Raw genomic sequence first — 26,089 nt, forward strand, 5'->3', positions numbered from 1 at the left:
ATTCAACGGTTAGATAAACGAAAAAAGTGTATTAGGCCTTTTTTGTAAAGCGTTCAATTTCCTACAAGAATCTGAAAAGAAATTTGCTAAAAAGTCAATTAATAAAAAAAATATTTTTTTTTAGTAGAAGCTTGATGTAAAAATGGAAAATTGCAAAGCGGAGGACCTTCCCATTAATATAAAGAGCTCATATTTGGTGTGTATATTCTAGAGGGGTCCAGCAATCGATTTTTCGGAGTACCAAATCAAAAAAAAGAATTTCGATTTTTTTGACCCACCCTAATGTGTATATTTTGCAATATGGCGCAGATGAAATAAGGGCATTATGACTGCGCCATAATGCCCTTATGATGTTTCAATTTGAAAATAACCTCAATTTAACGTTAATTTTATGAAACCTATTTATGAAAAAAGCAAACGGCTCCGATGTAAATGGGGTTCGCCATATTGCCCGTACATGGGGCAATATGGTTTTTTTTTTTAACTATATTATTTATTTTTTGTTAAAAATCTTAAATTTTTATTCTTAAATAATAATTATTTTTAAGCTAGATTTGATAGCATTTTTAGGATTATTTAGGCCACTTTCATAATTTTATGAAATTTAATAAAAATTGTTATCCGTAGTAAAGTTATTTGAGTTTGTGCTTAGGTATGCCATAATTCCGTAATTTACCCTATTCTTTAAGTGGCAATATGAATTTAAATTATGGTTATCTTAGGCAATTCCATAGTTATTATTAAATTGGTGCTTGCCATAGGTACAATCGATTAAGAAAAGTTAACTTTTCTCAAAAAGAATTAGAACAATTTAATGAAAAAATCATGTAGGATAAAACAGTTTTTTCAAAAATGATATTTTCTTAAAAATGGTGGTATGCCATTTTGTTTTTGAAAAATGTTAAAAATTTTTTATATATAAAAAATTATTTTTTTAAAAATCGGCTCCAACGGTTTTCTAATTTTTTTTTCCTTTTTTCTAAAAATTCCTTTTTAGGCAAAAAATCAAATAGCATACTTGGTTTTGTATAAAAGATTATTTAAAACGGTTTTTTTTAGTTTTATTAATTATAAAAACATATTTTATTTTTTTTTTTTTCACACTACTTAAAAAGTTCTTTAAAAATATCAAATTTAAAATGTTCCCCTAATTTGTTCAGCTTTAATATTAGAGTTACTTTTACCATAAGAGCAAGTACGTGGTACCCCGGTCGTGCATTTTATTTTAATAACATTTTCATAGATGCAATTTTTGAAACAAAAACATTTCACCATTTTATGGTAAGGGAAAACAGAGTTTAAAATTTTTAATTTAAAAAAAAAATTAATGAAAATATAGATATATATAAATGACTCACCAATAATAAATTGTAGATATAACCTGAAAAGAAAGGTTAAATTAATTAAAATAAAATCTTAAGGTTTAAGTTAACTTTTTGATACTTTGTTTTTGTTTTTGTTTTTATAAATATGTATTAAAATTATTTTTTTTACTTGTACTCAATTTGGTATTGTTTAATTTAGTTTACGAATAAATAATATAAACTAGATCTTTTTAATTTTATTTTTTCCTAACTATAAAGTATCAAAAAAGGTGTCAAAGAGGTTTTGATGTTTGTCCCGATCGATGTACAGAAATAATTATTTAATTCATAATGTATAATATCTGCTTATTTTTTCCAGCTAAACAGGGATGCCAAACATCCTAATTCCAAAGCTTTTCTTAAACACAATTTTTAACCGTGCATCAAAAAAAAGCAAGCAGCGTCATTTAAGAACAATCTAAGCTTATGCTAGAGCTAAACTAAAACTGACTTCCCTTTCAAATTAGTTATCTACGATTGATGGCCTTTCGAATCATATGGACTCATTTTTCTTTTCTGGGCATTCATCTTTAAATAATTTGTTTTTTTTTCTCAAAGGTTTTTTTTTCAAACTTTTTGAATTGAATTTATAAAAAAACAAAAACATCAAAACGGTCCCACTAGATTAGTTAGTTAACACAGGCAAATAGATGCCAAGTCAAAAACACATCAAACACATCTCCTGGGAAAATATTGAGCAATTAAATTCCCTTCCTAAGAGAATTATTATGCTTGCCTTAGGAAAGGGATATATGGAGATAAATATTAATTATTTCTGTCATTATTCCAAATAGATTTCAGTATTGAATAATATGACACAAATACAATAACAATAACAATTTCATGTCTCAAATTGCTTTATCAATCATCGATTCCGTCTTGAGTGTAGGTTCTATATATGTACCTATAACACGCCTTACCTTGGGGACATATCAAAACTTGACTTGCTGCCACCTAACCATACATTTGGCATTGCCTCATTTGAATGACAATAAAGTTCATTCGGCTCATTTCATTTCATCGGCCGCCATCTGCATATATAGTCTACAATAATCCATCTCATAATAATCATCAGCAATCAATGCAAGCATCAAATTTGTTTTGTTTTTTTTTTTTTTTTTTGTTTTTGGAATAAAACAACTAGGCCATGGCTCAAGTTTCAAACATATATTAACAATTAAATTGGTCAATAAGCAATTAGTCAAGGCAACGAACAAAATTTATATTATAGGCGATAGTTTGAGGACGACTCGCACTCACATATCGTTCGTTCTGATGCTGCCAAAATGAATCAAATCACGCACATAAACTGATTGGCGGTTTCAATGACATAAAATATGCAAATTACAAGGCTTTACAAACCAACACACTAACGCAATATAGCATATAATTTCAATTAATGGACATATGTCAACTTTCAATTAATTAGGAAAAAGATAAAATATCATCCTGCAGGCAGGCTGAGTATGGTGCAGAGGATATATTATGACATAAATTGTCTCTAATTGAATAGGCCAGGCTAAATTCGAGCGAATGACACCTCTCAGATGTCGCAATACGCCTCATCAGACGATGAATTGAAATTGAAACATTAATAAAATAATATTTAAAAAAAAATATTTCTATGTTTTTATCTTTATGTCCTTTTTTCTATTTTAAATTGTATACAGGGTTCATGCCAAGAATGTCAGCAATCACTCACATGGTCAGCCGAGATGAGTGGGGGGCCAGACCGCCAAAATTGGTTGAGAAATTTAATGGCCCAGCACCGTTTGTCATCATCCATCATTCGTATCTGCCGCCTGCATGCTTTACGACACCAGAATGCATACAGGCCATGCGAACTATGCAGGAGTTCCATCAAATCGGACGTGGCTGGAATGATATTGGTTATAGCTTTGCAATTGGTGGCGATGGACAGATTTATTATGGCCGAGGATTTAACGTGGTTGGAGCTCATGCACCAAGATACAACGACAAAAGTGTCGGAATTTGCTTGATTGGCGATTGGAGAAGTAAGAGCGTTACACATACAAATCTTATATCTAAGTTTTTGTATATTCTAAATCATAAAGTTTTTATTTTTTTTTTGTTTGTTTATAGCCAAACTCCCACCAACAAATATGCTACTAGCTGCAAAGGACTTGATTGGATTTGGCATAGAAAAAGGATATATCGATAAAAGTTTTAAATTGCTTGGTCATCGGCAAGTTCGTGACACAGAATGTCCTGGTGATAGACTTTTTGCTGAGATATCGTCTTGGCCAAACTTTGCTTTAAGCCCCAATGCAACGGAAAATGATATTCATCCAGTTTGAAAACAAAAACAAAACAAAAAAAGATGAATATAAATTAAATTTATTTATAAACTTTGCAATCTAAATATTTATGCTAAAGAATGTATCTACCTAAACCAGCAATGAAAGTTTGGAAAAATATATTATTTTGGAATATGATTGAGAAAGTTGACAATTTTATCATGACAAAGTTTCAATTCTGGAAAATAAACTCATCCCTATCAATAAACTGATAATAAAATGCATTTTTTAATGGAAAAATCTTTAAAGTTTGTACAAATGGAATAAGGTAATATCGCATGTAAGTAAAAACAGCATTGTCGGCGGTTTTGTTTCCTTTTATTTTAACTGAAATTGAAATCCTGGAGCCAGTTTTTCATCCAACTACATTAGCTCTAATATCTACACCAAAGATTTTTACCAAGTGGGCCAAGTGTTCTTCGAGAGGTACTTTATTCAATAAGATCTGCCTTTTTGAAACCATAAAAAATATTTCCCAAGGTTTCAAAATCATCTACTACTGATTTTTTGATAAGAAACAGTTAAACATTAAAGACATAAAATCAAACTTTACATTTCTCTAAAAAAAAAAACACCCTTTCACCGAGTATTTGTTTGAAATGTCACAATTTTTCCTTTAAAAAAGGTTGCAAAATAGAAGTTCTTATTTTAAAAGTTGCAACCATATTTTTATCTCTTTCAGTATCAACTTATATTTAATAGTAAGCTTCTTGCCTTATTAGCTAAGTCGCCGCTTGGACTCCAGATTTCAAACCATTGCGAAAATAATGTCCGATTTTTTCAGTGTAACGTCTTATGATATCAGTTTTCGGATTGTATAAATTGCATGGGCACCTGGCACATTTTTCACATCAAATAGGTAGGTACCAAATGACTAAAAAGTTATTTGGAAGGAAAATTTTTCATTTTCTTAGTACAGTAAAACCCACTTAAGTGCTTACCTCCCGATAAGCCGTGAAAAAATAATGATTAGAAATCAAAAAATGCACGTACAGTCCTGTGATATAACTTTTCTTAAAGCTAGTAGTTTATTCTTTATTTTGCTTTTTGACTAAAGTTGTTTCATTAAGTAGTTTTTGGGAAATTAAGTTTTAAAGATGAAAATTAAAAATAAAAAATTTCGTTTTTTAATTGATTCTGTATAAAATTTTGCAATATTATGGACCTTTTTTTATCATTATTAACTGACCTGGTAGTTTTTCGTCAAATATCAAAGAATTCATTCTAATAAATATCAAAGTTCCTAAGAAATAAAAAAAAAAAACTGAAACATAATTTTTTCAGGGAAACCCTGTTTCTCGTTTTTTTTTTATTTGTAACTGAATGCATTATATCTCAAGAATTTTATATCAAAATTTTGAGGAGTTTTTTTCAAAGGGTCTTAATTTTCGGAGGGGCAAACTCGGGTAAACTCTTGAAATGCAAGATTGTTCTCAGGGCTGCCACCTTACTCCTTTAGCAGTAGATCTACTGCGTTTTAGCCTAAATGAAAATCTACTGCGCAGCAAAACGAATCTACTCCCCTTTTAAAAATTTTAATATTACCTATTGTTGTCCATTTCAAAATTTTAAATACTGAGCCACGTTAACTCACTCTAAATGTATTCACCGAAAAATTCAAATGCAGCCCTATCGTAAGTTTTACGTGAACAAAACTCCAAACGAAAAATTGAATTTTACTTGTTACTTCTGAGTTGCGGGCGAAAAGTTGTTTATGTTTGGGAAACTAGCCGTATTTTTAACTCTTTTTCAGGTAATTCGAGAAGTTACCGACATCTTTTAGCTCAGTTTTATTTTGGCTACTGGTGAAAAGTGAAACTTGCATTACCTGTTAAGATTTCGGGCGAAAAAAATGATGTGAAATGACGTGGAACCGAAGATAGACCTGTTTTGTTTTTTTTTTTTTTTACTATTGAGCTAATTGTTTGATTTGTGTTGTAGTAAAATATATTTCTGTGATTTGAATGTTGTTTGTATATTTAAAAATCTACTGCAGTATATTCCAATCTACTGCGCTTTTTCATGAAATATACTGCGCTCAATTATCTTTGAGGTGGCAGCGCTGATTGTTCTACATATCCAGCAGTTTAAGAATATTTAGGTTAGACCATGTTGCGGCGTGTTGCGCTTTTTTAAAAACACTAATGTTAAAAAAAAAAAAACAACGAAAAAAGTGCAATTATTTTAAGTGTGTACTTTAACCCAATACAATAAAATTTTTTTTAAATACTGAAAAAGCCGTAACTAAAACTTTTATTCTTTAAATAAAAGACGATTCGAACTTATTTTTATAAACTTTTATTTCACTTGCTGGTACAACCGTACCGGTCTGTGACTCTTACAAGACTAATTAATAGATAATAAAAATGTATGTTATGGCGTCAACATTCCGACCGCCTTGGAACAAATTAACAAATTAGTTCAAAAAATATCATTAAATTAATACAAGGGAAAATTTAAATTAATTCATGAATTCAACATTGGTAATTTACAAAGAAAATAATTTCAAATTACGAAATTCAAATACACTGAATTTAAAATTTTAATTTTTAAGTCGAAGTATGCTATACAAAATAACTCAATTATTTGAAAATAATTAAAAGAATACATTTAAAGATTGAGAATTTAAAGAAAAAAAATAGTTATTTATAATTAATTTCAATTCCAATCATTGTCGATAGATAACAGTGGTGAAACTTTTACAATTGGTCGAGTGAGACAACCATCAGATGTCTTAATTGTAACGACACGTACCTTATCATCGTCGCCAGGGTGAGTGCTAGCGATTCTACCAAGTTTCCATTTGGTTGGGGGCAAGTTTTCATCACGTATGACGACTAGGTCACCTATACTCAAGTTAGGATAGGATCGATTCCACTTGGAACGTTGCTGAAGCTGGATGAGATATTCAGAACTCCATCGTTTCCAGAAGTGCTGACGTAAGTTAGAAATGCGATGCCAGCTGTTCAAAAGATTGCCTTCAAAATATTTAGCATCGGGTTCTGGGATTGTTTTGAGTGGTTCTCCGATCAAAAAATGACCAGGCGTGAGAACTGCCAAGTCATTAACGTCTGATGAAATGGGACACAGTGGTCTCGAGTTGACGCAAGCTTCGATTTCGGCCAATAAAGTTGAAAATTCTTCGTAAGTAAGAAGATGTTCACCAAGTGTGCGACGTAGATGAAATTTAACTCGCTTCACAGCAGCTTCCCAGTAGCCGCCCATGTGAGGAGCTGCTGGAGGATTGAAATGCCAGTCCGTTCCATCTTCAGAAAGATAATGAGCTAGTATTTCGTCCTTGCAAGCTTCAGAGAGTAATAGCTTGAGCTCTTTTTCGGCACCAACAAAGTTCGTTCCGTTATCACTGTAAAGGTCTTTACAGTGGCCTCGACGAGATACGAAACGTTTGAAAACGGATATGAAAGTAGCCGAAGAAAGGTCGCTAGCGAGCTCTAGGTGCATTGCACCAGTTGCCATACAAATGAATACCGAAATGTATCCCTTCATAGCTTTAGCTCCTCGACCTTTTGACATTCGTAGGTAAACAGGTCCAGCGAAATCGACACCACTACTCAGGAAAGGTCTAGATGCTGTTACTCGAGGTCTAGGCAAGTCACCCATGAGTTGTCTTTGAAGATGATGGGTTTGTCGACGACATTTGATGCAGGATAGAGAAATCTTTCTCAAGACACTACGAGCGTTGATGACCCAAAAGCGGCTTTGTAGCGTTGCTTGCATTAATTGCGAACCTGCATGAAGTGTAATGCGATGAATGTCGTCACAGATGAGTTTTGTGATTTTTGATGTCTTCGGTAGTAGAAGGGGATACTTTTTGTCTGGTGATAAGGATGTGTTTGTAAGTCGACCTCCAACTCTCAGCATTCCTTTTTCGTCCAAAAAAGGGTGGAGTCTTAGTAACTTACTGTGACATGAGACAGGTTTGTTGGATTCGAGGCGTTTGATATCGTCATTGAAGAAAAGTTCTTGAGTTAGTTTTACCAAGAAGAGAAGAGCTTCGTCCAATTCAAAAAGTCGAAGATGATGATTTCGAAAGGGTGTAGCTTCTTTTTCTTTGCGTATTAGCGCGGCTTGTTGAAGATTGTACTTGTACCTTAAAAGGTATGCAGCAATACGCTTCAATTTTGTGAGTGACGAATAGCGATTTATTAGTTCATACATCGGCGGTGGGTTGGAAGTAGTTGCGATGTTGACAGGTTCAGAACGTTGGTCCAAGATGGTTGAGTAGATTTCTTGAGGGGGCCAAGATGACTCAGGTAGGCGCAGCCAAGAGGGACCATTCCACCAAAGGGAAAATTGGGACAAATTATCTGGAGTTATGCCTCTGGTTGCACAATCAGCTGGGTTTTGGGCAGTTGGAACATGGTACCAATTTTCGGGTGGTATTACTTGTTGGATTTGTGAGACTCGATTTGCCACAAAAGTACACCACTTGCCAGGAAATTGTCGAATCCAAGCGAGACATATTGTTGAATCTGTCCACCCAAAGACATGACGGATGTTGGTTCCTAAAGTTGGTTGTATTGTTGAAACTAATTTGGCTAATAGAGCGGCTGCGCATAACTCCAGGCGGGGCAAGGAAAGTGTTGTCGTTTTCAAAGGAGCGACCCTTGTTTTTGCTGTCACTAGTTGAACAGTGATGTCCCCATTTGATGTGACTGTGCGAATATATAGGGCGGCGGCGTAAGCGTTTTGCGAGGCGTCAGCGAAACCATGCAGGTCGGATGTTGCATTGGGGATTCCTAACCCTACCCACCGTGGAATTTTGATTTTTGCTAGTTCTGCTATATGTTCGGTGTAGTGAAGCCATTGTCGGTTGACGTCCTGTGGCACTGCTTCATCCCAATCAACCCTGGGTTGCCAAAGGCGTTGAAATAGCATTTTAGGAATGATTGTTGTTGGGGCGAGAAGGCCAAGGGGGTCGAACAATTTTGTGGCTTCTGAAAGTAGTAAACGTTTTGTTAACTTGGATGTTCTTACCTCAAAAGTTTTGACTGAGAAAGATAATTTGTCAAACGATGGGTCCCACTGAAGTCCTAGAGTTCGAACTCCATCTGCGTCTGATAAGTCTAATGGCTGGAGGAGTTCACGATGATGGTCTGGCAGAGAATTTATGACGAGAGCAGAATTCGAAGACCATTTACGTAGTGAAAACCCTCCTTTAGCTAGGATGGTGGATACGTCTACCTGAAGCCTTTGCAAATCTTCTTCTTCATGGCAGCCAGTCAGAAGGTCATCCATATAAAAATGGTTCATGATGGCGTTTGCTGCAGCAGGAGAGTTTTGACCTTCGTCTAAAGCGACTTGTTGTAATGATTTGACAGCGAGATGGGATGAAGAAGCGACACCATATGTGACGGTCAGAATTCGATATTCTTCGATGTCGTCTTTGGGTGAATTTCGCCAAACGATACGTTGGTAGTCGATGTGTTCTTTATGCATTCTTACCTGGCGATACATTTTGGTCACGTCAGCACTCATAGCAAACCGGTAGGTCCGCATTCGTATTAAAGCCAAGTAAAGTTCAGGTTGAAGCTGTGGACCGACCATTTGGGTGTCATTAAGCGAAAACCCGGTGGTAGTGCGGCAAGACGCGTTGAAAACGACTCTCAACTTAGTCGTTGTGCTTGTTTCCTTGAAGACGGCTCTATGAGGCATGTAATAATGCTTACCAGGGACAGCTTGATGATTAACTTTTTCCATGTGACCAAGGTCAATAAACTCTTGGATGAAATTCCTATATTGATCTTTTAGGGATTCATCTTTCAGGAATAGAGCCTCCATGCGTTGTAGAGCTCGAATTGCAGCATTTCGTGAATTGCCGAGAGGGCAATCGGATTTGAATGGTAGTCTGACAACGTATCGCCCATCTTCTTGGCGATAATGAGTCTTTTCAAAAATCTTTTCGCATGTTAATTCTTCGATTGAAAGATGTTTGATTTCAGGTAGAGCTTCAATTTGCCAAAATTTTGTAACAGCCTTGGTAAGTGCGGTGTTACAAAACAAGCATACTGCTGAGTTGAGTGCGGTAGATGTGTTCATTGATGGGGTTTTTGCGGTAGAAGCGGAAATTGCGGTTTCTGATGCAGCAACTGCGGTAGTAGAAAAAGCGGATGATGCGGTTGTGGTCATTGTTGCGGGTGATACAGTAGAAGCGAGTGTTGCGGGTAATATCGTTGTATCGACTGTTGCGGAGTTGTGTATTTTGCCGAAAAGAATCCATCCCAGTGTAGATTGTTGTGCCATAGGTGTTCCAGTGGGGCCTTTGATTAACCCTGTGCAAAGGAATTGTCCTAATTCATCGGCTCCGACTAAAATATCGATGGAAGCTGGTGTGCCGAAATGTGGGTCAGCGAGATTAAGTGACATTAGGTGTGACCAGTTTTGTCGACAGATGTGGACCGGAGGAAGCATGTTCGTGAGTTTAGGTAGAACTTGAGCGATTATGGTGGTAGAAAAGCTGTGATCAGTTGATGAAACCTGGAGTTGAACCTCACCCTTGGAACTTCCAGCTGTTGTGGCACCAATTCCTTGTATCATTGTTGTTTTTGGAGATCTTTTAAGTTTCAATCTACGCATACAATTTTCAGTTATGAAACTGAGATGAGATCCATTGTCGAAAAGTACTCGGGCTGGTTGATATCGTCCAGAATTGTCAAGGATGTCGACAATAGCCGTGCCTAAAAGCACTTGATGTTCTGATATTGAGCAATAAGATTGCGAATAGTTTGATGGTATTTTGCTGGACGTAGATGGCGAATCATCGTGTAGAAGCGAATGATGACGTATGCGACACGTGCGGCAGGTGTTAGCGCTGCGGCATTTCTCATCTAAATGCCCAGATCCAAGGCAGTTTGTGCACAGTTTATTGTCTTTGACAAAACCAATTCTCTTTTTTACATCAAACGCGCGAAACTTGTCACAGGCGAAAATCTTGTGGTTGCTGGAGCAAACTGAACATGAATCAGCTGATGACTTCGCAGGTGTATTTTGGTTTTGTTCTTGTGCTGCGGATGATGCAAGAAGAGAAGAAAAAGGTTTGTTTGGCTTACCTCTTTGTGGTGTTGCTTTAAATGCGGCAGGCTTTTGATATGAGTCAATTGCATCCAAGCTACGACATCTTTTTTCAAGAAAAGTCACTAAATCATCGAATTTGGGAACAGTGTCTTCAGTAAATGATAATTCCCATTGCCTGTGAGTTTCGGCGTCTAGCTTACTGACCGTTAAATGTACCAGCCAGTCATCCCAATTTGTTACAGGTCTGCCTAAAGCCTTGAGACTCTGGAAGTGCTCTTGAATAGTATCAACTAGATGCCTCAAAGCGGATGATGACTCATTGTTGAGTTTCTTCAATGAGAAGAGGGCGCGAAAATGAGCATCGATTAGCACACGTTGTACATCATAGCGTTTCTTGAGCAGACTCCAAGCTTCTTGGTAGTTATTGTTTGTAATGGGAAGCCCATTAATTATTTGCAAGGCGCGCGCACTATCTGCCAAGGAACATCGTAAATATTGCAATTTTTGTGCGCCTGACAACGTGTCAACGGAGTGTACAACGGAGACGAATGCATCATGGAACGGCCTCCAATCTTTTGCTTCCCCAGAAAATTTGGGAAGACCCAAAGGCGGGAGTTTGATATTGGCGCGTGTTGGTGCGGGTGCATTTTCATTATGGGGTTCAATATTTGTTCTTACCTTCGCTAATGCCCTATTGAAGTTGGCGAGGGCTACTCGATACCATTGCTCTCCCTGCTCCCTTTCAGACTCTTGGTCTTGAATGGTGTCCTCGCCGCAAGAGAGCTCCACCGCTTCTTGGGCAAGCAAGAAATTGCTCCAATGGTCGCCCAAAATGACGAGGTATGACTCAATGTCTGGTTGATCAAGGGATTCAGCCTTTTTGCTTGCGGTTAAGCACCTTTTCAAGCCATTGCGCGATGAGTCCCGTTTAACTAAGCTCATTTTTTATAAAAACAGATTTTAGTTTATATAACCTTAGCGACACGAATAATTTTGGTATTTTGTTCAGTTTTAAATTAACTTTAGTGTAACGAATAACTTTGCTTTATTTTTTTTTTAAATTTATGCTTTGTAAATTTGCAGTAGCGAAACAAGTAACTTAGCGTTTTACTAAATTTGAATTAAAGAAAAAACATCACCACACAAAATTAGAATTTAAGAAACAGCACATCACGCCACTTTGTAGACAAATGTTTAACTGTTTATTTTTTTTATAAATGGGAATTTAACAAATAGTACATCACGCCACTCCAAAGAACTTTGTCGAATGTTTTAATAAACCGTTTCCAAATATTTTACCAAAAAATAACTCCATATCATAGTATTGAGCTAACTGTTGCACTTTGAGATTTGTTTTCGTATGTAATTAGGAGCGAAAGAGACAAACAGATTTGTTATTTGGATAATGCTATTCAACAAATTATGTGTATTGTGTTTGTTAGTACATAATTATTGTGGGCGAATGCGTATATAGGTGCATGCATTTTATGTTGTTGTTTATGCAGTGTAGTGTGATTGGGATTGATTTGGTGTGATGCGATTGCGGTTGATTTTTTTTTTTTTTAATGTTTGCAATTGTATGGTACGGATGACTTGTATGTATGCGGTGTGTTGCTATTGCGTGATTGATGATTTTAAGGGGTCTGCAATTGTGTGCGGGTACATACAAAAATTGCATGTGTATGCTTTTTGTCGAGAATAGAGAGAGAGAGTCTTGCGGGAAAAAGCACTTGCGGGAGAAACATACAGGGGTCAAAAATTAAATGAATATAACCACTTTCTTTTAAATATTTAATAAATTTGCGTTGAGCAATGTAAGAGTCGTATTTTTTTTAACAAAAAAATATTTATTCACTCGAAGGACCATGAAAAAGCCGTAACTAAAACTTTTATTCTTTAAATAAAAGACGATTCGAACTTATTTTTATAAACTTTTATTTCACTTGCTGGTACAACCGTACCGGTCTGTGACTCTTACAAGACTAATTAATAGATAATAAAAATGTATGTTATGGCGTCAACAAATACCATAAATACCTTGATTTTCAATATCCATATCAAATTTTTTCACCAAAATCACTTTTGAGTTAAAAAAAAAAAAAACTCAGAAAGTTCACTTTTTTTATAAAAATCGCAAAAACAAATCATGTTTACCCAAATAGTGAAAGTTGCAACTTATGGTGTCGGGAACTGGGTTGACTAATTTATATATAGACTTCACTAAAAAGTAGCCTGTTCATTTACCTGTTATGGGACATAAGCCAAATCCTGGGGGGAAAAATTGAGAAATTTTAATTTATGACCACGTTTTTGGTCAAAATACCGCACTGTACGGCTGAAGAAGCATTAAAAAACCGTGTTTTGGAGATGTATCAAGCGGAATGGAATAAAGAAAAAAAGGTTTTTGAAATGACTAGAAATCAGACGTACACTGAACGAAATTTGTGTTTTTGGGTTTGATTTGATTCAAACATATTTGATTCAAACATTATGTACATACATTAGGGTGTTCGTTATTTTTGAATCAAGTTTCTAAGTCGAAAAACTATTCCTAAATAATAAAAAAAAAATCCTCTAATTTTTTTCAGATCTTTATTTTGACACTAGATGGCGCCCCAAGAAGGTTAAAGTTTTTTTCTCATTTGAAATAGGTATATTTTGACTGTTTAAATATAACCTTAAAGTAAAATTTTTTTATGAGGTTCTTGTTGACATTAAACATTGTTTACAAAAAGAGTATTTGTTTTTATTATTTAGAAACATTTTTTTTTTTTTTACTAAGGAACTTGATTCTCGAAAAAAAAACTAAATAACGAACGCCCTAATGCACATACATAGGTACATGTATGTAAATTCTTTTTTTTTTCTACTACCAAGAGCATTCATAGAATGAATCAATTTAATGACCTGGGTAGAATTTTACTTTTTATCCCTAAAACAGTCCTTTAAAGTGTGTCAAACTTCAGTATCCTCTTACAACTACAAGTCAATAACTGATAAAGTGACTATAAGTTAAATACTCATAATCGACATTATTTTCTCACAGAAAAAAAAAAAAAAAAAACAAGAAAAAACTGAACTTTCAAAAAAAGCTAAAGTTAATTTATGTGTATCATGGTGGTGTCCTCGCAACGGGTGATTCTTATTACAAAAAAAATAAAATAGCTTACACAAGCTTACACCCAAAACCACCTGAATATGCGGTTCTCCTGGAACGTATGTCAAAAGCGTAATCGCTAAGGTACTCCACCCCGCCGCCAGAACCACCACCATACACATAAGTAGTCTTAAAGGCATACAATCTAGAACTATAAGTACATCACAAGTTCTCAAGGTTCTGGTTGCGGGATATCATGGCAAAGTTAGAGGAGATAACTTTTTCAAATAAACCATGGTTGGTGAAATAATTTTCAGGGAACCTTCCAATTTCAACCCCGGGTATATGGATTCGAGGCAGTTCTCCAGCTCGTATTATTATTATGATAATATATAGGTAGGGTAAGGTGCCTCCACTTACATATATACTTTTTGCTCAGGTTCTTCAATCCGGTTCGGTGCCGGTGCTGGCTGCTGCGGTTGCCTTCAGTTTTTAGAGGCCTCGCCTCACGGTGCTAGCACAAACACACATATATACCTTTATAATGATAAAATTTTGCCACAGGGTGAAGAAGAAGTATTATGTGGTATGATTTATGCCACCACCGTATGTGGCATGTAATGCGAATATAGTTCCGCAGTTAGTGGCAGTTGTGAAAAAAAAAGTTTTAATTTAGCGCGCACGGACCGCGCAAGGGCCACGAGGCTTATGCGGGTTCAGAGTTGGGTTGCATGAATGTTGCATGGGGATATGGAAAAGGGGGACGCGCTTTCGCTACTTACAAATGCTACTGCATGTTGACAATGATGTTCAAAATTTCAGCAAACATATTTTGTTTTGCGAAATGTAGAATAAGGTAATATGCAGCTAACAACGGTCCAAAGGTAGAAGGTTGTACCTATTGTGCTTGTAGCATTTGACAAATGCATGAGGATATTCATATTCTAGATAAAAACCCGTTTAAATTCGTTGTTGTGTTTTCTTTCTGCTTCATGAGAGTTAGTTTTGGGAAAATTTCGCTACTTTTTTTTACAATTTTGTACTTGAATTGGAAAATGTAATAATATTTTATATTATGTTGGCTTAAAAATAGATGTATTTTCAGTTTTTTTTTTTGTATATATTTTATTTTTAAAAGGAAATCATCATTGGCTTAGTTATTTATTTAAGCTATATGCAAATAAGTTTGTTTTAGGTAAATTGTGTAGCATTCTAAAATTTGCATTGCTATAGAAAATTGTTCTTTTACAAACAATAAAGTTGATTGTGTGGTTATATCCTTATTAGTTTAAAAATGAGAGTGGGAGAGTTGACCGTTGGAGTACTTCCGTAGGGTAAATTAGGGCACTATGGCATACCTAAGCACAAACTCAAATAACTTTACTACGGACTACAATTTTTACTTCAATCATTTTTTTAAATTAAATTTCATAAAAAACGTAACATAAATAAATTATTTAAGAATAAAAATTCAAGCTTTTTAACAAAAAATAAATTAAATTAAAAATAGTCCAAAAAAACCATATTGCCCTATGTACGGGCAATATGGCGAACCCCATTTACTTCGGAACCCTTTACTTTTTTTACGTATATTCAGCATTTCTGAAATATAATTGTAAATAAGTTTCATAAAATGAACGTTAAATTGAGGTTATTTTCAAATTTAAAAAAATGCAGAGTTACTTTTGAAATTAGTTTTACATAAGGGCATTATGGCGCAGTCGGGTATAATATAGCGCCATAATGCCCTTATTACATCTGCGCCATATTGCAAAATGTACACATATTCACAAAACTCCAAAAACTAAACACAATTCTTACTTCAGTTAAAATATAACAAGTGATATAACCAAACCAAAACTGTACTCTGCGTTTCACTCTTTACAACAAACACGTGCACTGTATACTTACCGAGATACACACAAACAAAAACAAAGCGATATTATATTGGAACCCAGAACCGGTATATTTTTTTTGTTTTCTTTTTTGTTTTTCACAAAAAAAAAGCACTGACCTGCGATCGTCACAAGGCTAGTGTTCGACGAAGGTCAAAGTTTCTGCATTGGTTTTATTTAAATGCGAGTATTGGAAGTATGGTAGTTGAGAGGTGCGCCATAATGCCCGGTGCGCCATAATGCCCGAAGTTACCCTATACATAAGGTTATACATAAGGTGAATCAGATGCAGAGTTAGTTTTAACCTGCTTAATATAACTAAATGGAATTTAGTTATTTAGTGGATGGCATCGATCTTTTCGATGATTAAATGCCTAGGGTGGGTCAAAAAAATCGAAATTCTTTTTTTTGATTTGGTACTCCGAAAAATCGATTGCTAGACACCTCTAGAATATACACACCAAATATGAGCTCTTTATATTAATGGGAAGGTCCTCCGCTTTTCAATTTTCCATTTTTACATCAAGCTTCTACTAAAAAAAAAAATTTTTTTTATTAATTGACTTTTTACCAAATTTCTTTTCATATTCATGTAGGAAATTAAACGCTCTACAAAAAAGGCCCTATACACTTTTTTCGTTTATCTAACCATTGAATAGATATTTGAGGTCCAAAAATCGAGAAAATCTTTAAAAATTCGTTTTTTGTTCTTAATTTTGTAACAAATTGAAAAATTATAATAATCAAACGCGCAAGACATATTCTTGTTGGAAATTGATTGCTCCACAAAAAAGGTCTTGTTAACTTTTTTCATTAATCTAACCATTCTAAAGATATTCGAGGTCAAAGTTAAAAAAAAAATAAAAACATTTTATGTTTTTAAAAAATTTCCAATTCACTGAAACTTCATTATTTTCAAATTAGCAAGATATATTCTTGTAGGGGCTTAAACATTCTACAAAAAATTCCTTGGAATCAAATTGATTGCTTTAACCGTTTAGAAGATATTCGTATCCAAACCAATGCTCACTGATTTCAATAGTTTTCTTATTACCCGTACGCATTGCGATTTGGATACGAATATCTTCTAAACGGTTAAAGCAACCAATTTGAGGCCAAGGAATTGTTTGTAGAACGTTTAAGCCCCTACAAGAAATTACCTATTGACAGAATTGCCAATAATTTTGAAACTTTGGCTAATTCTCTCAAAAACCTTAAGAATATTTAAGGGGTTATATCTAGTTGTAAGTGCAAAAAAAAACCTTCTTTTTTGTGGATTTTTTGTGAAGAGGCATTTAATTATATAAACCTAAAGAATACATATCCATATAGCAAATTTAATGTATTAAAAGAATTCACTGTGTATTTAAAAAAATATTGGGTTCCGTTATTTTTGTAGTAGATCTCCTAGACGACCTCCAAAAAAAAGGTGTCTGGCGGTGAGCAAGATATCTCCGAAACGGCTGGAGTAATCGGCTTGAAATTTTTACACAATTTTTTTAGATACTTTTGTCAGGTAATGAACGAAGGAATAGTCGAAATTTTGATTTTTGACAAAATGGCGGCTTCCAAAATATTAAGACATATTAAGAAAAATTCAGTGGTTAGTTTTCAGGTATTATCAACGAAATAAAAAATTATTCAGGGTTAATCAAACAATGTGTCACTTTTTTGTTTCCCAATACAACTCTGAATACTTAAAAAAAAAATAGAAGAAAGATTAATGTTTCATAAATTAGTTTATCAACAAAAATAAAGTTGTTTCTTATAATAATAGTTTTTTTTTTTTTTATTTCTCATAAAAACGAAAAACGAAACATTTTAGTCGAAATTTTGATTTTTGACAAAATGGCGGCTTCCAAAAGAATAAAATGGTTTTTTTTCACGAAAATTTACACTTTAAAGTGGCTTAAAAAATCGAATTATTGTCAAAAACCTTTTTCCTTCGTTCATTACCTGACAAAAGTATCTAAAAAATTGTGTAAAAATTTCAAGCCGATTACTCCAGCCGTTTCGGAGATATCTTGCTCACCGCCAGACACCTTTTTTTTTTGGAGGTCGTCTACGAGATCTACTACAAAAATAATGGAACCCAATATTTTTTTAAATACACAGTGAATTCTTTTAATACATTAAATTTGCTATATGGATATGTATTCTTTAGGTTTATATAATTAAATGCCTCTTCACAAAAAATCCACAAAAAAGAAGGTTGTTTTTGCACTTACAACTAGATATAACCCCTTAAGGTATAGGTATTAAAAAATGTAATTGTAAATGAAAAAAAAATTGCATTTAATATTAAAATTGCATTCCTCGCATTTCTATCAATTTTGACTAGTTGGCCTAACATTAGCTTTAGAATTTTATTTGATATAACTTATGACTATTCAATAGTCAAAATTTAAAAAAATTCGACGAATATACAAAAAAAATTTAATGCACACTTTGCATAGATTTTTTTTTTTAATAACTTTTTTTTTTAATTCAAAATATTTTCGGTTGGAATAACATATTTTAGATACAATAAATTGAAATTTCAAATGCATTTTTTTAAATTGAAATTTATAGTGGCAAATTTTATTAATACACCCTACAGCTCGAATCCATCGACAGCAAGCGCTCCAGACATATTAAGAAAAATTCAGTGGTTAGTTTTCAGGTATTATCAACGAAATAAAAAATTATTCAGGGTTAATCAAACAATGTGTCACTTTTTTGTTTCCCAATACAACTCTGAATACTTAAAAAAAAAATAGAAGAAAGATTAATGTTTCATAAATTAGTTTATCAACAAAAATAAAGTTGTTTCTTATAATAATAGTTTTTTTTTTTTTTATTTCTCATAAAAACGAAAAACGAAACATTTTAGCACCCATTTTTCTGTTTTCGTTTAAAAACAAATAAAAGTATTCAAGAGTATTTGGAAACTAAATTAGTACTTAATTAAATAGAGTTTTGAAAAAAAAATTGTTAGAAAATTTTGATTTTAAAAAATTTATTTTTTAAAAACTATTTTATAAAACAGTTTTATTTAAAAACAAAATAAAACAAAATTTATAAAATATTTTTTTGAAAACCCAGGAATAAACTTTTTTTTTAACTCTTAAACTGCCCTTTTAAAAAATGTATCAAATCATATCAATTTGATACCAAATTGTAAAAATTGCAGCAAATTCGAATTCAACAACATTGGCTGTCGGGTCAATTTCGTTGTGACTATTTTTTTTTTGGTGTAGTATTGTAGGTTCTATTTTTAATTTTTTTTTTATGAAAGTTTTAGATAAGTAATTGAAAAAATTTAACTAGCTTGCGGTTAAATTTTAATTAATGAACCTGTGTAAAAAAGATGAGTTAAAGATCTGCGTGGCCCTGAGGCAAACAATTTTCTTACAAAGAAATAGAAGCCAGATTTTCTTAACTAAAACCTAGTAAAGTATACATTGTTAGACGATATTTTAATAGCAACAGATCTGCCAGATAACTTTAAGTTGCTAAAAAAAAAGTTGGTTAAAATTTCTAGTTAAAATATGTCAATATTTAATGATCTTTCAATTGTTTAAACTAGACAAGCATTTTTATCAAAAATTTAAAATGAGACCACACTGCAGGCACAAGCTTTCTAATACAAAAAGAATTATCAAAATTGGTTCACTCAGTCCAAAGTTATGAGGTAACAAACACAAACACAATAAAATACAGACGAATTGAATACCTCCTCCTTTTTGGAAATCGGTAAAAAGTACGAACGTAAAACATTTTTTAATTATATTTATAAATTTATTCGATTCGAATATCAAAATTGAACGGAATGCCAATTCCAAATTCATTAAATCGAAATAAAAAACATATCATGCCAAATTCGAATTCAAAATGAAAAAATAAATATTTGTAACATACTTTTAGGCATCTTCATTAATTTTTTCTTTTGATTTATCTGCTTTTTAAAATATGCAATATTATCTAATCCCAATATTTATTATCTTTGATCTTTGAAAAAAGTATTCCATTGGTTTATTTGTGGGTGGTTGCTAAAAAGGATGATGTCACAGCAAATGCTTTGAATATCTCCCATGTCATAGCAAGCTTGATAAGACTATTGTAGATGTTCTTTATTCGTCCCCCATTCAAATTTTTAACTTTAATACTCGTACAACAATACGATCGAATGTCAATGAACACATCGCAACAAATAAACAAAATGAAAACCAAGTACTCTGGAAAAGTGTGTATTAAAATTAGAATTGAGCCTTTAACAACAACTACCTAATATTGAAGTTAAAAACTTTTAATTTACCACCTATGGAAATAAAAATATTGACAATATAAGTATCACTAGCCCTTAACAGGCTTCAATAAATATTTTACACTTCGCAGTGTGTATCACTTTACACTGCTTTCACGATTCGCACTCTCGAGAACACATAACTTGTATAAAAATACCTCAATTTGAGGCAATAGTTTATTTATTGAATCAAAAATATTGAAATAAAATCCATTCTCTATACAAAAAAAAATTTTTGCACCCAAACCTTTCCTTCGGGAGTTTGTTTGTTTGTTGTTCAAAAGTAACTATACAAAAAAAAATACTCTCATTTATCAGAAGTTCGAGGATTCTGTATACATCCAAACAACGAGTCCATTTCATTTATTTTTTATTGAGCATTGAATTTCAACCTCGATTCGGAGCAAACAATCTGTTGAATGGTGCACTTTAAGACTCTTCTGGATATCCTCACATGTATGCATAGGTATACGACTTTTAGGAGACTAACTCATTCAGTTAGTACTTGAACAAATTCAATACCTACCCCAATGTTGTATTGCCATAATTCGTAGATGCTGGTATGTATTTGTAGGAAGCAAAAAAAAAAAAAAAAAACAACAACAAGGCTTATCGACCTGTCAGAGTCAAATGCAACATCAATACAATTTAAATTCGTTTTGTAGTCAAAAATGTAGTTTGCATATTCGCAACCAGGGACGTTCGCAAGAAAGACAATCATGCAAACAAAAATTGAAACGATTAGGAAACAAAACGATGTGCAGAGAGATGTGCACAAATTAGAACCATCGATATTTCAAAGAAGAAAGTGCCACAAGCAGTCGGAGTAGCTGCTATTTGTATGTTGCGCTTTTGTGAGAGGAAAACTTAGACAATGCAAGGCAAATAACTTGTTAAAAACGGCGTCACTCAGGAGGATGAAGTTGTATAAAGTAAAAAGTGAAAATTATTCTTGGCTACTTAAACGCCAATATTGGATAGGCGTGCTTCTTTGCTTCGATGGTTGGAAAACACAAAAACAACTTCGGCAAGGGAATCAGTCCGATAGAATTTGCGTAGGCGCAAGCTCTCATCATATCAAACAGCCGATTTCAACAAAGACGAGCAAATGTTCAAAAATTCTACAAAATTCATCATTTTGCAATTGGCGTCGTTTATTTATTTATCCTTCCAGCATATTGAATGACCGGACATTTCGAGAAGCTCTTTATTAAAAAAAAAAAAAACAGAAAAAATGGAGGACGAAAAACAAAAGTTCGGAAAATTGGAAAATCTTAGGAGATACGCTGAATATTCTACCTGGGCCCTATTTCACCAAATTACAAATTTGTAATAACAAGTAATTTTCACAATATTTGTAAAAAAAATCGATAAATTTTGTTTCACCAGTTTCTTGTGATCACAAAATTGTACTTGTAATCTACAATTTTAAATTTTCTGTTTCACCGAAACTTGTATTTAACAAGTAGCAGATTTCTGAGCTTTCAAGTTTCTTGTGGGTTTCTGTTTAACCAAAAAACAAATTACAAATTTCTATTTATTTTGAAAATTTTCTACAATAGCCAAGACATATGTCATTTTTGATATAAAGGTGTTAAAACCGTATTTAAAGTGTTTAAAAAGGCCTAACGCCGAAGACCATTGTTATAATTTTTGAGAGACTCATATATGTATGTATGTTGTTATTAGTCAAGTTTGTAAAAATATCAATTGAAAAAAAAAATGCATTTGAAATTAAAAGAAAAAAAACAAAACATTTGTTACAAGTAAAAAAAATTTCGTTAAAAGAAAATATTTATGGCATTGAAAAAAATTTGCAACTGAAAAATGTTAAATATTTGCATTGAAATAAAATTTTTATTTCAAATGAAAATATTTTGCATTAAAAAAAAAATTGTAATGAAAACAAAAAAAATTCTGAATTGAAAAAAAATCAATAAATTTTTTTTAATATTCGTCAAATTTCTTATAATTTCGACTATTTGGTCTAACATAAGGTTCAATTGTAGATATAGTTGAAAAAACTAATGTATGGTTAAATAGCCAAAATTTTAAGGAATTCGACGAATATTAATAAAAAAAATTTTATTATTATTGATTTTTTTTTATGTAAAAAATTTTTTATATGCGATAACATTTTTTTTAATGGAAAATATTTTAGGTTGCAATAAAATTTTTTTTTATTCAATGTTCTTTTTTATTGCAATAAATATATTTTTTAATACAAATTTTTTTTATAAATAAATAATTTTTGTTTTTCGTTTGTAATGGAAAACAAATAAATTAAAGATATGGTATAGCATTTGTGTTTCAAATCGAAATATTTATTTGAACATTTTTAAGATTCATTTTAGTGATCGCTATAACTGTAAACTGTGTAAAAATTCGTTCTCTCTTGATCAAAGCAGCTTTTATAGTGATTGTATTTCTCATTTGAATAAGGTTCGCATATTTGTAGTCCTTCATTCCTTATATTATTTTATTAATTTTCTTATTTAATCACACTTAAAAGATATAACAGTATTAGATATTTGACAATTTTTCGTCTAAAATAGGGTTGTCAGATAAAGCTTCAGTTTCAAAAGTGGCAATCCTATTTTTTCATATTCTATCTATATCAACTAAATCTTTCATTTGAAACCAATTTTAACCTCTATCCTTATGAGTTAAGTAACTCGACGGTCACCGCTAAGACTATAACGATATTGACAAGTTTGTGAGAAAAAATTGTTGTTTACTTGTAGTTGGTGAAAAATGCTACCCGAAGTACAAAAAGTTAGAAAAGCAATATTTATAAACTTAGGTCGCAAAAGTCTGTTTTCGAAAATAACCAAATGGACGAATAGTTTAAACTAGAATTTGCTCAGGAGAATAATTATAATTATAACAGATGAAAAAACGCTTTACCTATAGTTTGTCCCAACCGTAAAAACTGAAATGTTCAGTTTTACGTAAAGAAGTTAGATACTTTTTTTAACTGGGATCTACCTTTCTCAACCTTAATATTTAAAACTATCATTTGGAACTGTTTTATGCTCAAATTCTTGGAAATATATATTTAGAAATAAAAAAATCTCTGGAAAGGACTTTTTGGTGTAAGTAACCAAAACTAAACAAAAATCTTCTAATATATATTTTATTTATTTTGTGTCATATTTGTATTTGTTTATTTTTAGTTTTTGTAATATTTTAAACGTAAACAGAATTTAAGAATCTGAAAAAATTTATAATTTTTTATTATTTACTAACTGACGACAAAGAAGATGAAGTTGGCAGCAAGACTAAAGTTGTAATTCTCATTATTTGCACGCTGTCCAAATGCACTGTGGCGTATACGTGCTTTTTTTGTATTTATTTAGGTATTGGATTTTTTTAACTGCATGTAAAATAGTGGAGGAAAGAATATTGTTGATGAAGCTAGAAATTTTATGTTCATGTAATCTGTTAATAAGACACATTATTTTAAGGTATTTTCTAATATTGAATCGGACAAGAACTTATATGACGACTTAAAAAAAATTGTGTGCTCCTGCTCATGTCGGGGTAGATTGAAATATTTTTCTGGTGTTTAACAAGTTTAATTTACTCGGTTTATTTATTTAAACTGTTACAAGAGAACAAGAACTGTCTTGATACAGCTTTATTATTATTTTATTTTGATGGTTATTAATAATTGTCCATCAAATGGAAGTTCAAATATTAGCGAAAAAACTTATTTGTCACTCACAAGTCTATTTTACTTTTTCACGTGCATCTATTACCGAAACACTCTGTGAATGAAATGTAACACTGAAATTTAGTTAAAGTGTTCCAATTGATGTGATAACCTTAAGGTGCAGGGTCAAAATTCCACGCGTCAAAAGTCCATAATGAGCTATTGGCCCATTTTTGTAGGTCATAAATCCACAAATCAAAAGTTCACAAAAAATTCCTGTCGAAATCGATTGAACTCTCTTTTTTATTTGCTCTATAGGTACGATGACAATCCGTCCCGGTTTACCCGGGACTGTCCCGTATTTCTACAGCTTGTCCCGGGTTTTTATTTAAAAAACCCGGGACGTATAAGTGTCCCGTATTTTGTAATTTGTCCCGTGACTGTCCCGTATTTGCACATTCTCTGATTTTTTTTTTATTCAAAATTTTAAAAACTTTATACGACAAACAGGAAAAACAGTGGTTGGAAATGAATACTTTTTTAATTTTTCGGATATAAAGTACGCTGCTGAACCAAAACAAAAAATTTTCTAAGCATGTATTCAAAGTCAAAAAAAACTCTTTAGGATCAAGAAAAATTACCTGGACAGTTAAATGTGAGTGACAAATTATTGTAAACTCTCCAAATATTCAAGCACAGGTAAGAATTTCGTTGGTTAAACTGCGTAATGTGCAACGAAAAGCAAAATTTTCGTTTACGAATTACGACTTCGTTGTGCTGGTTTTATATGAAAATCTTCGGTTCGCCTCTAGAATAGGCTTTAGTTTTTAAAATGGAAGAGTAAAGAACGCAGGTAAATTTCAAAACTTTTAAAGACATGTTAAAAGTTTCATTAAAGATTATACAATTTAAAAATCATTTAAAATAAAATTTTAATGTTAAAAAACAGCTCTTACGATTTTATTTGAAAAAATATTTTTTTAGAAGTTATTAACAGTAGGTAACTATTTTAAAACCGATTTCTTGATTTCGTAAACGGCTTAAATAATTTTAACGAATATGTTCCCAAAAATCATTTTAATCTTGATATCAAAATAAGGAAAATTTATATGAGAAGTCTTTTTAAAAAATTTAATTTTTTGTATATTTTTTTTGTTTGAAAAATCAAGATTTATTTTCGCTTCTAAAAATATGGTCACCGTATCTATAGGGCAAGTATTGGTTTCATTACGATAATGGAGAATTTCGAAAAAGTGGTCTCATAATTCCGTCCGTGCGTCTGTACGTCCATCTGTACACATCTAAACACGTGGACGGATTTTCATCAAATTTGGTGCAGATGATTTTTATAAAATTCTGAAACTTGGTTTTTTTTATCTCACTTAGAGAGTGTACAAATTTTAATGGTATACCAAAAATCTCGAAAACGGCTTAAACGACTTTCATTTTGCAGACGTAATATTTAAAGCAATTGCAATTAAATTGCATTTTTAGTTTTTCTCAAAAAAAAAGTCAAATAAAAAAAAATGTTTGTTCATTTAAAAAAATAATCGACTTTTTAGCAAATTTCTTTACATGATAGAACGCTCTAAAAAAAAAGGCCCTATACACTTTTTTCGTTTATCCAACCGTTTAAAAGATATTCGAGATCCAAAGTTTGAGAAAAACATAGAAAAATCTTTTTGTTTTTCTTAATTTTGTTACTAATTGAACAATATAATAAAATCAAACTGGCAAGACATATTCTTGTAGAAAACATATTCGATTTGTTTGACCCATCCTAAGTTATCAATCGAATATTCCTTCAGTAATTACAATCTCTAAACTATAACAAAATCAAGTCACGTAGATTTTGTGATAAAGATTGTGATGAACAAAACAAAATCAAGTCACATAATTCTTGTTTTCATGTGATGAATTTATTATGTTTGTTAAACTTGTTGAACAGCAAACAGCGATTGAATGTAACCATTTAAGCATGTCAAATTACAAGCAAAAAAGAATTCAAAAATCCTAAAGAGTGAATTGATTGGAAGCTTGTTGCAACCCTTAGCTTAAATTTACCTACGTCCATGTTTTTTTTCTACCTAAAAAGATTGCATCTAACCTTTTGAAAAAAGTATCTGTAAGCATGTGTGGAAATACATATGGAAGAATACTTTTTTTCTATCAATAAGTCAGTCCACTGTTACCGGTTCGCCAGCATCAAAACAAACAAATCTCATTCAATCGATTCGATTTCAACTCGATTGCTCTTATCCATCTTCTCTTTGTCGGATGCGGAATGTGTGTATCTTTTTATTGCAATCTATTTTCAATATTCGATTAGTTTATCATTTATTTTGCACAACAAAATACACATATTGTAATTGTCAACTTCACAACATGGATGCACTTTGATCGCAAGAGATGGCACATGGGTCTGGGTCGTATCAACTTG

The 26,089-nt window shown here is 32.4% G+C and overlaps 3 protein-coding genes across 11 annotated transcripts in view; 1 reads left to right on the forward strand and 2 right to left on the reverse strand.

Annotated features, from left to right (window-relative positions):
* The window catches only part of LOC129916172 (peptidoglycan-recognition protein LB), a 41,279-nt gene extending 37,377 nt beyond the window's left edge, over window positions 1-3,902 (forward strand). For all 5 annotated transcript variants that reach the window (XM_055995992.1, XM_055995994.1, XM_055995993.1 and 2 more), the window contains 2 exons: window positions 3,035-3,379; window positions 3,468-3,902. In XM_055995992.1, coding sequence (XP_055851967.1) covers window positions 3,035-3,379; window positions 3,468-3,682 — 560 coding nt within the window. In that variant the 3' untranslated portion in view covers window positions 3,683-3,902. The remainder of the gene's footprint in view (window positions 1-3,034; window positions 3,380-3,467) is intronic.
* Window positions 1-26,089, reverse strand: part of LOC129916171 (trichoplein keratin filament-binding protein) — a 228,060-nt gene that overhangs the window by 141,863 nt on the left and 60,108 nt on the right. For all 5 annotated transcript variants that reach the window (XM_055995988.1, XM_055995987.1, XM_055995986.1 and 2 more), the window contains exon 4: window positions 1,359-1,381. The gene's annotated coding sequence lies outside the window, so the exon portion shown is untranslated. The remainder of the gene's footprint in view (window positions 1-1,358; window positions 1,382-26,089) is intronic.
* LOC129915105 (uncharacterized) lies at window positions 6,341-11,659 on the reverse strand. The gene has a single exon (XM_055994568.1). It carries the CDS (start codon window positions 11,657-11,659, stop codon window positions 6,341-6,343), a length of 5,319 nt encoding a protein of 1,772 aa, XP_055850543.1.

This window comes from Episyrphus balteatus, chromosome 3 (genome assembly GCF_945859705.1).
Source record: "Episyrphus balteatus chromosome 3, idEpiBalt1.1, whole genome shotgun sequence".
Classification (NCBI taxonomy): domain Eukaryota; kingdom Metazoa; phylum Arthropoda; class Insecta; order Diptera; family Syrphidae; genus Episyrphus; species Episyrphus balteatus.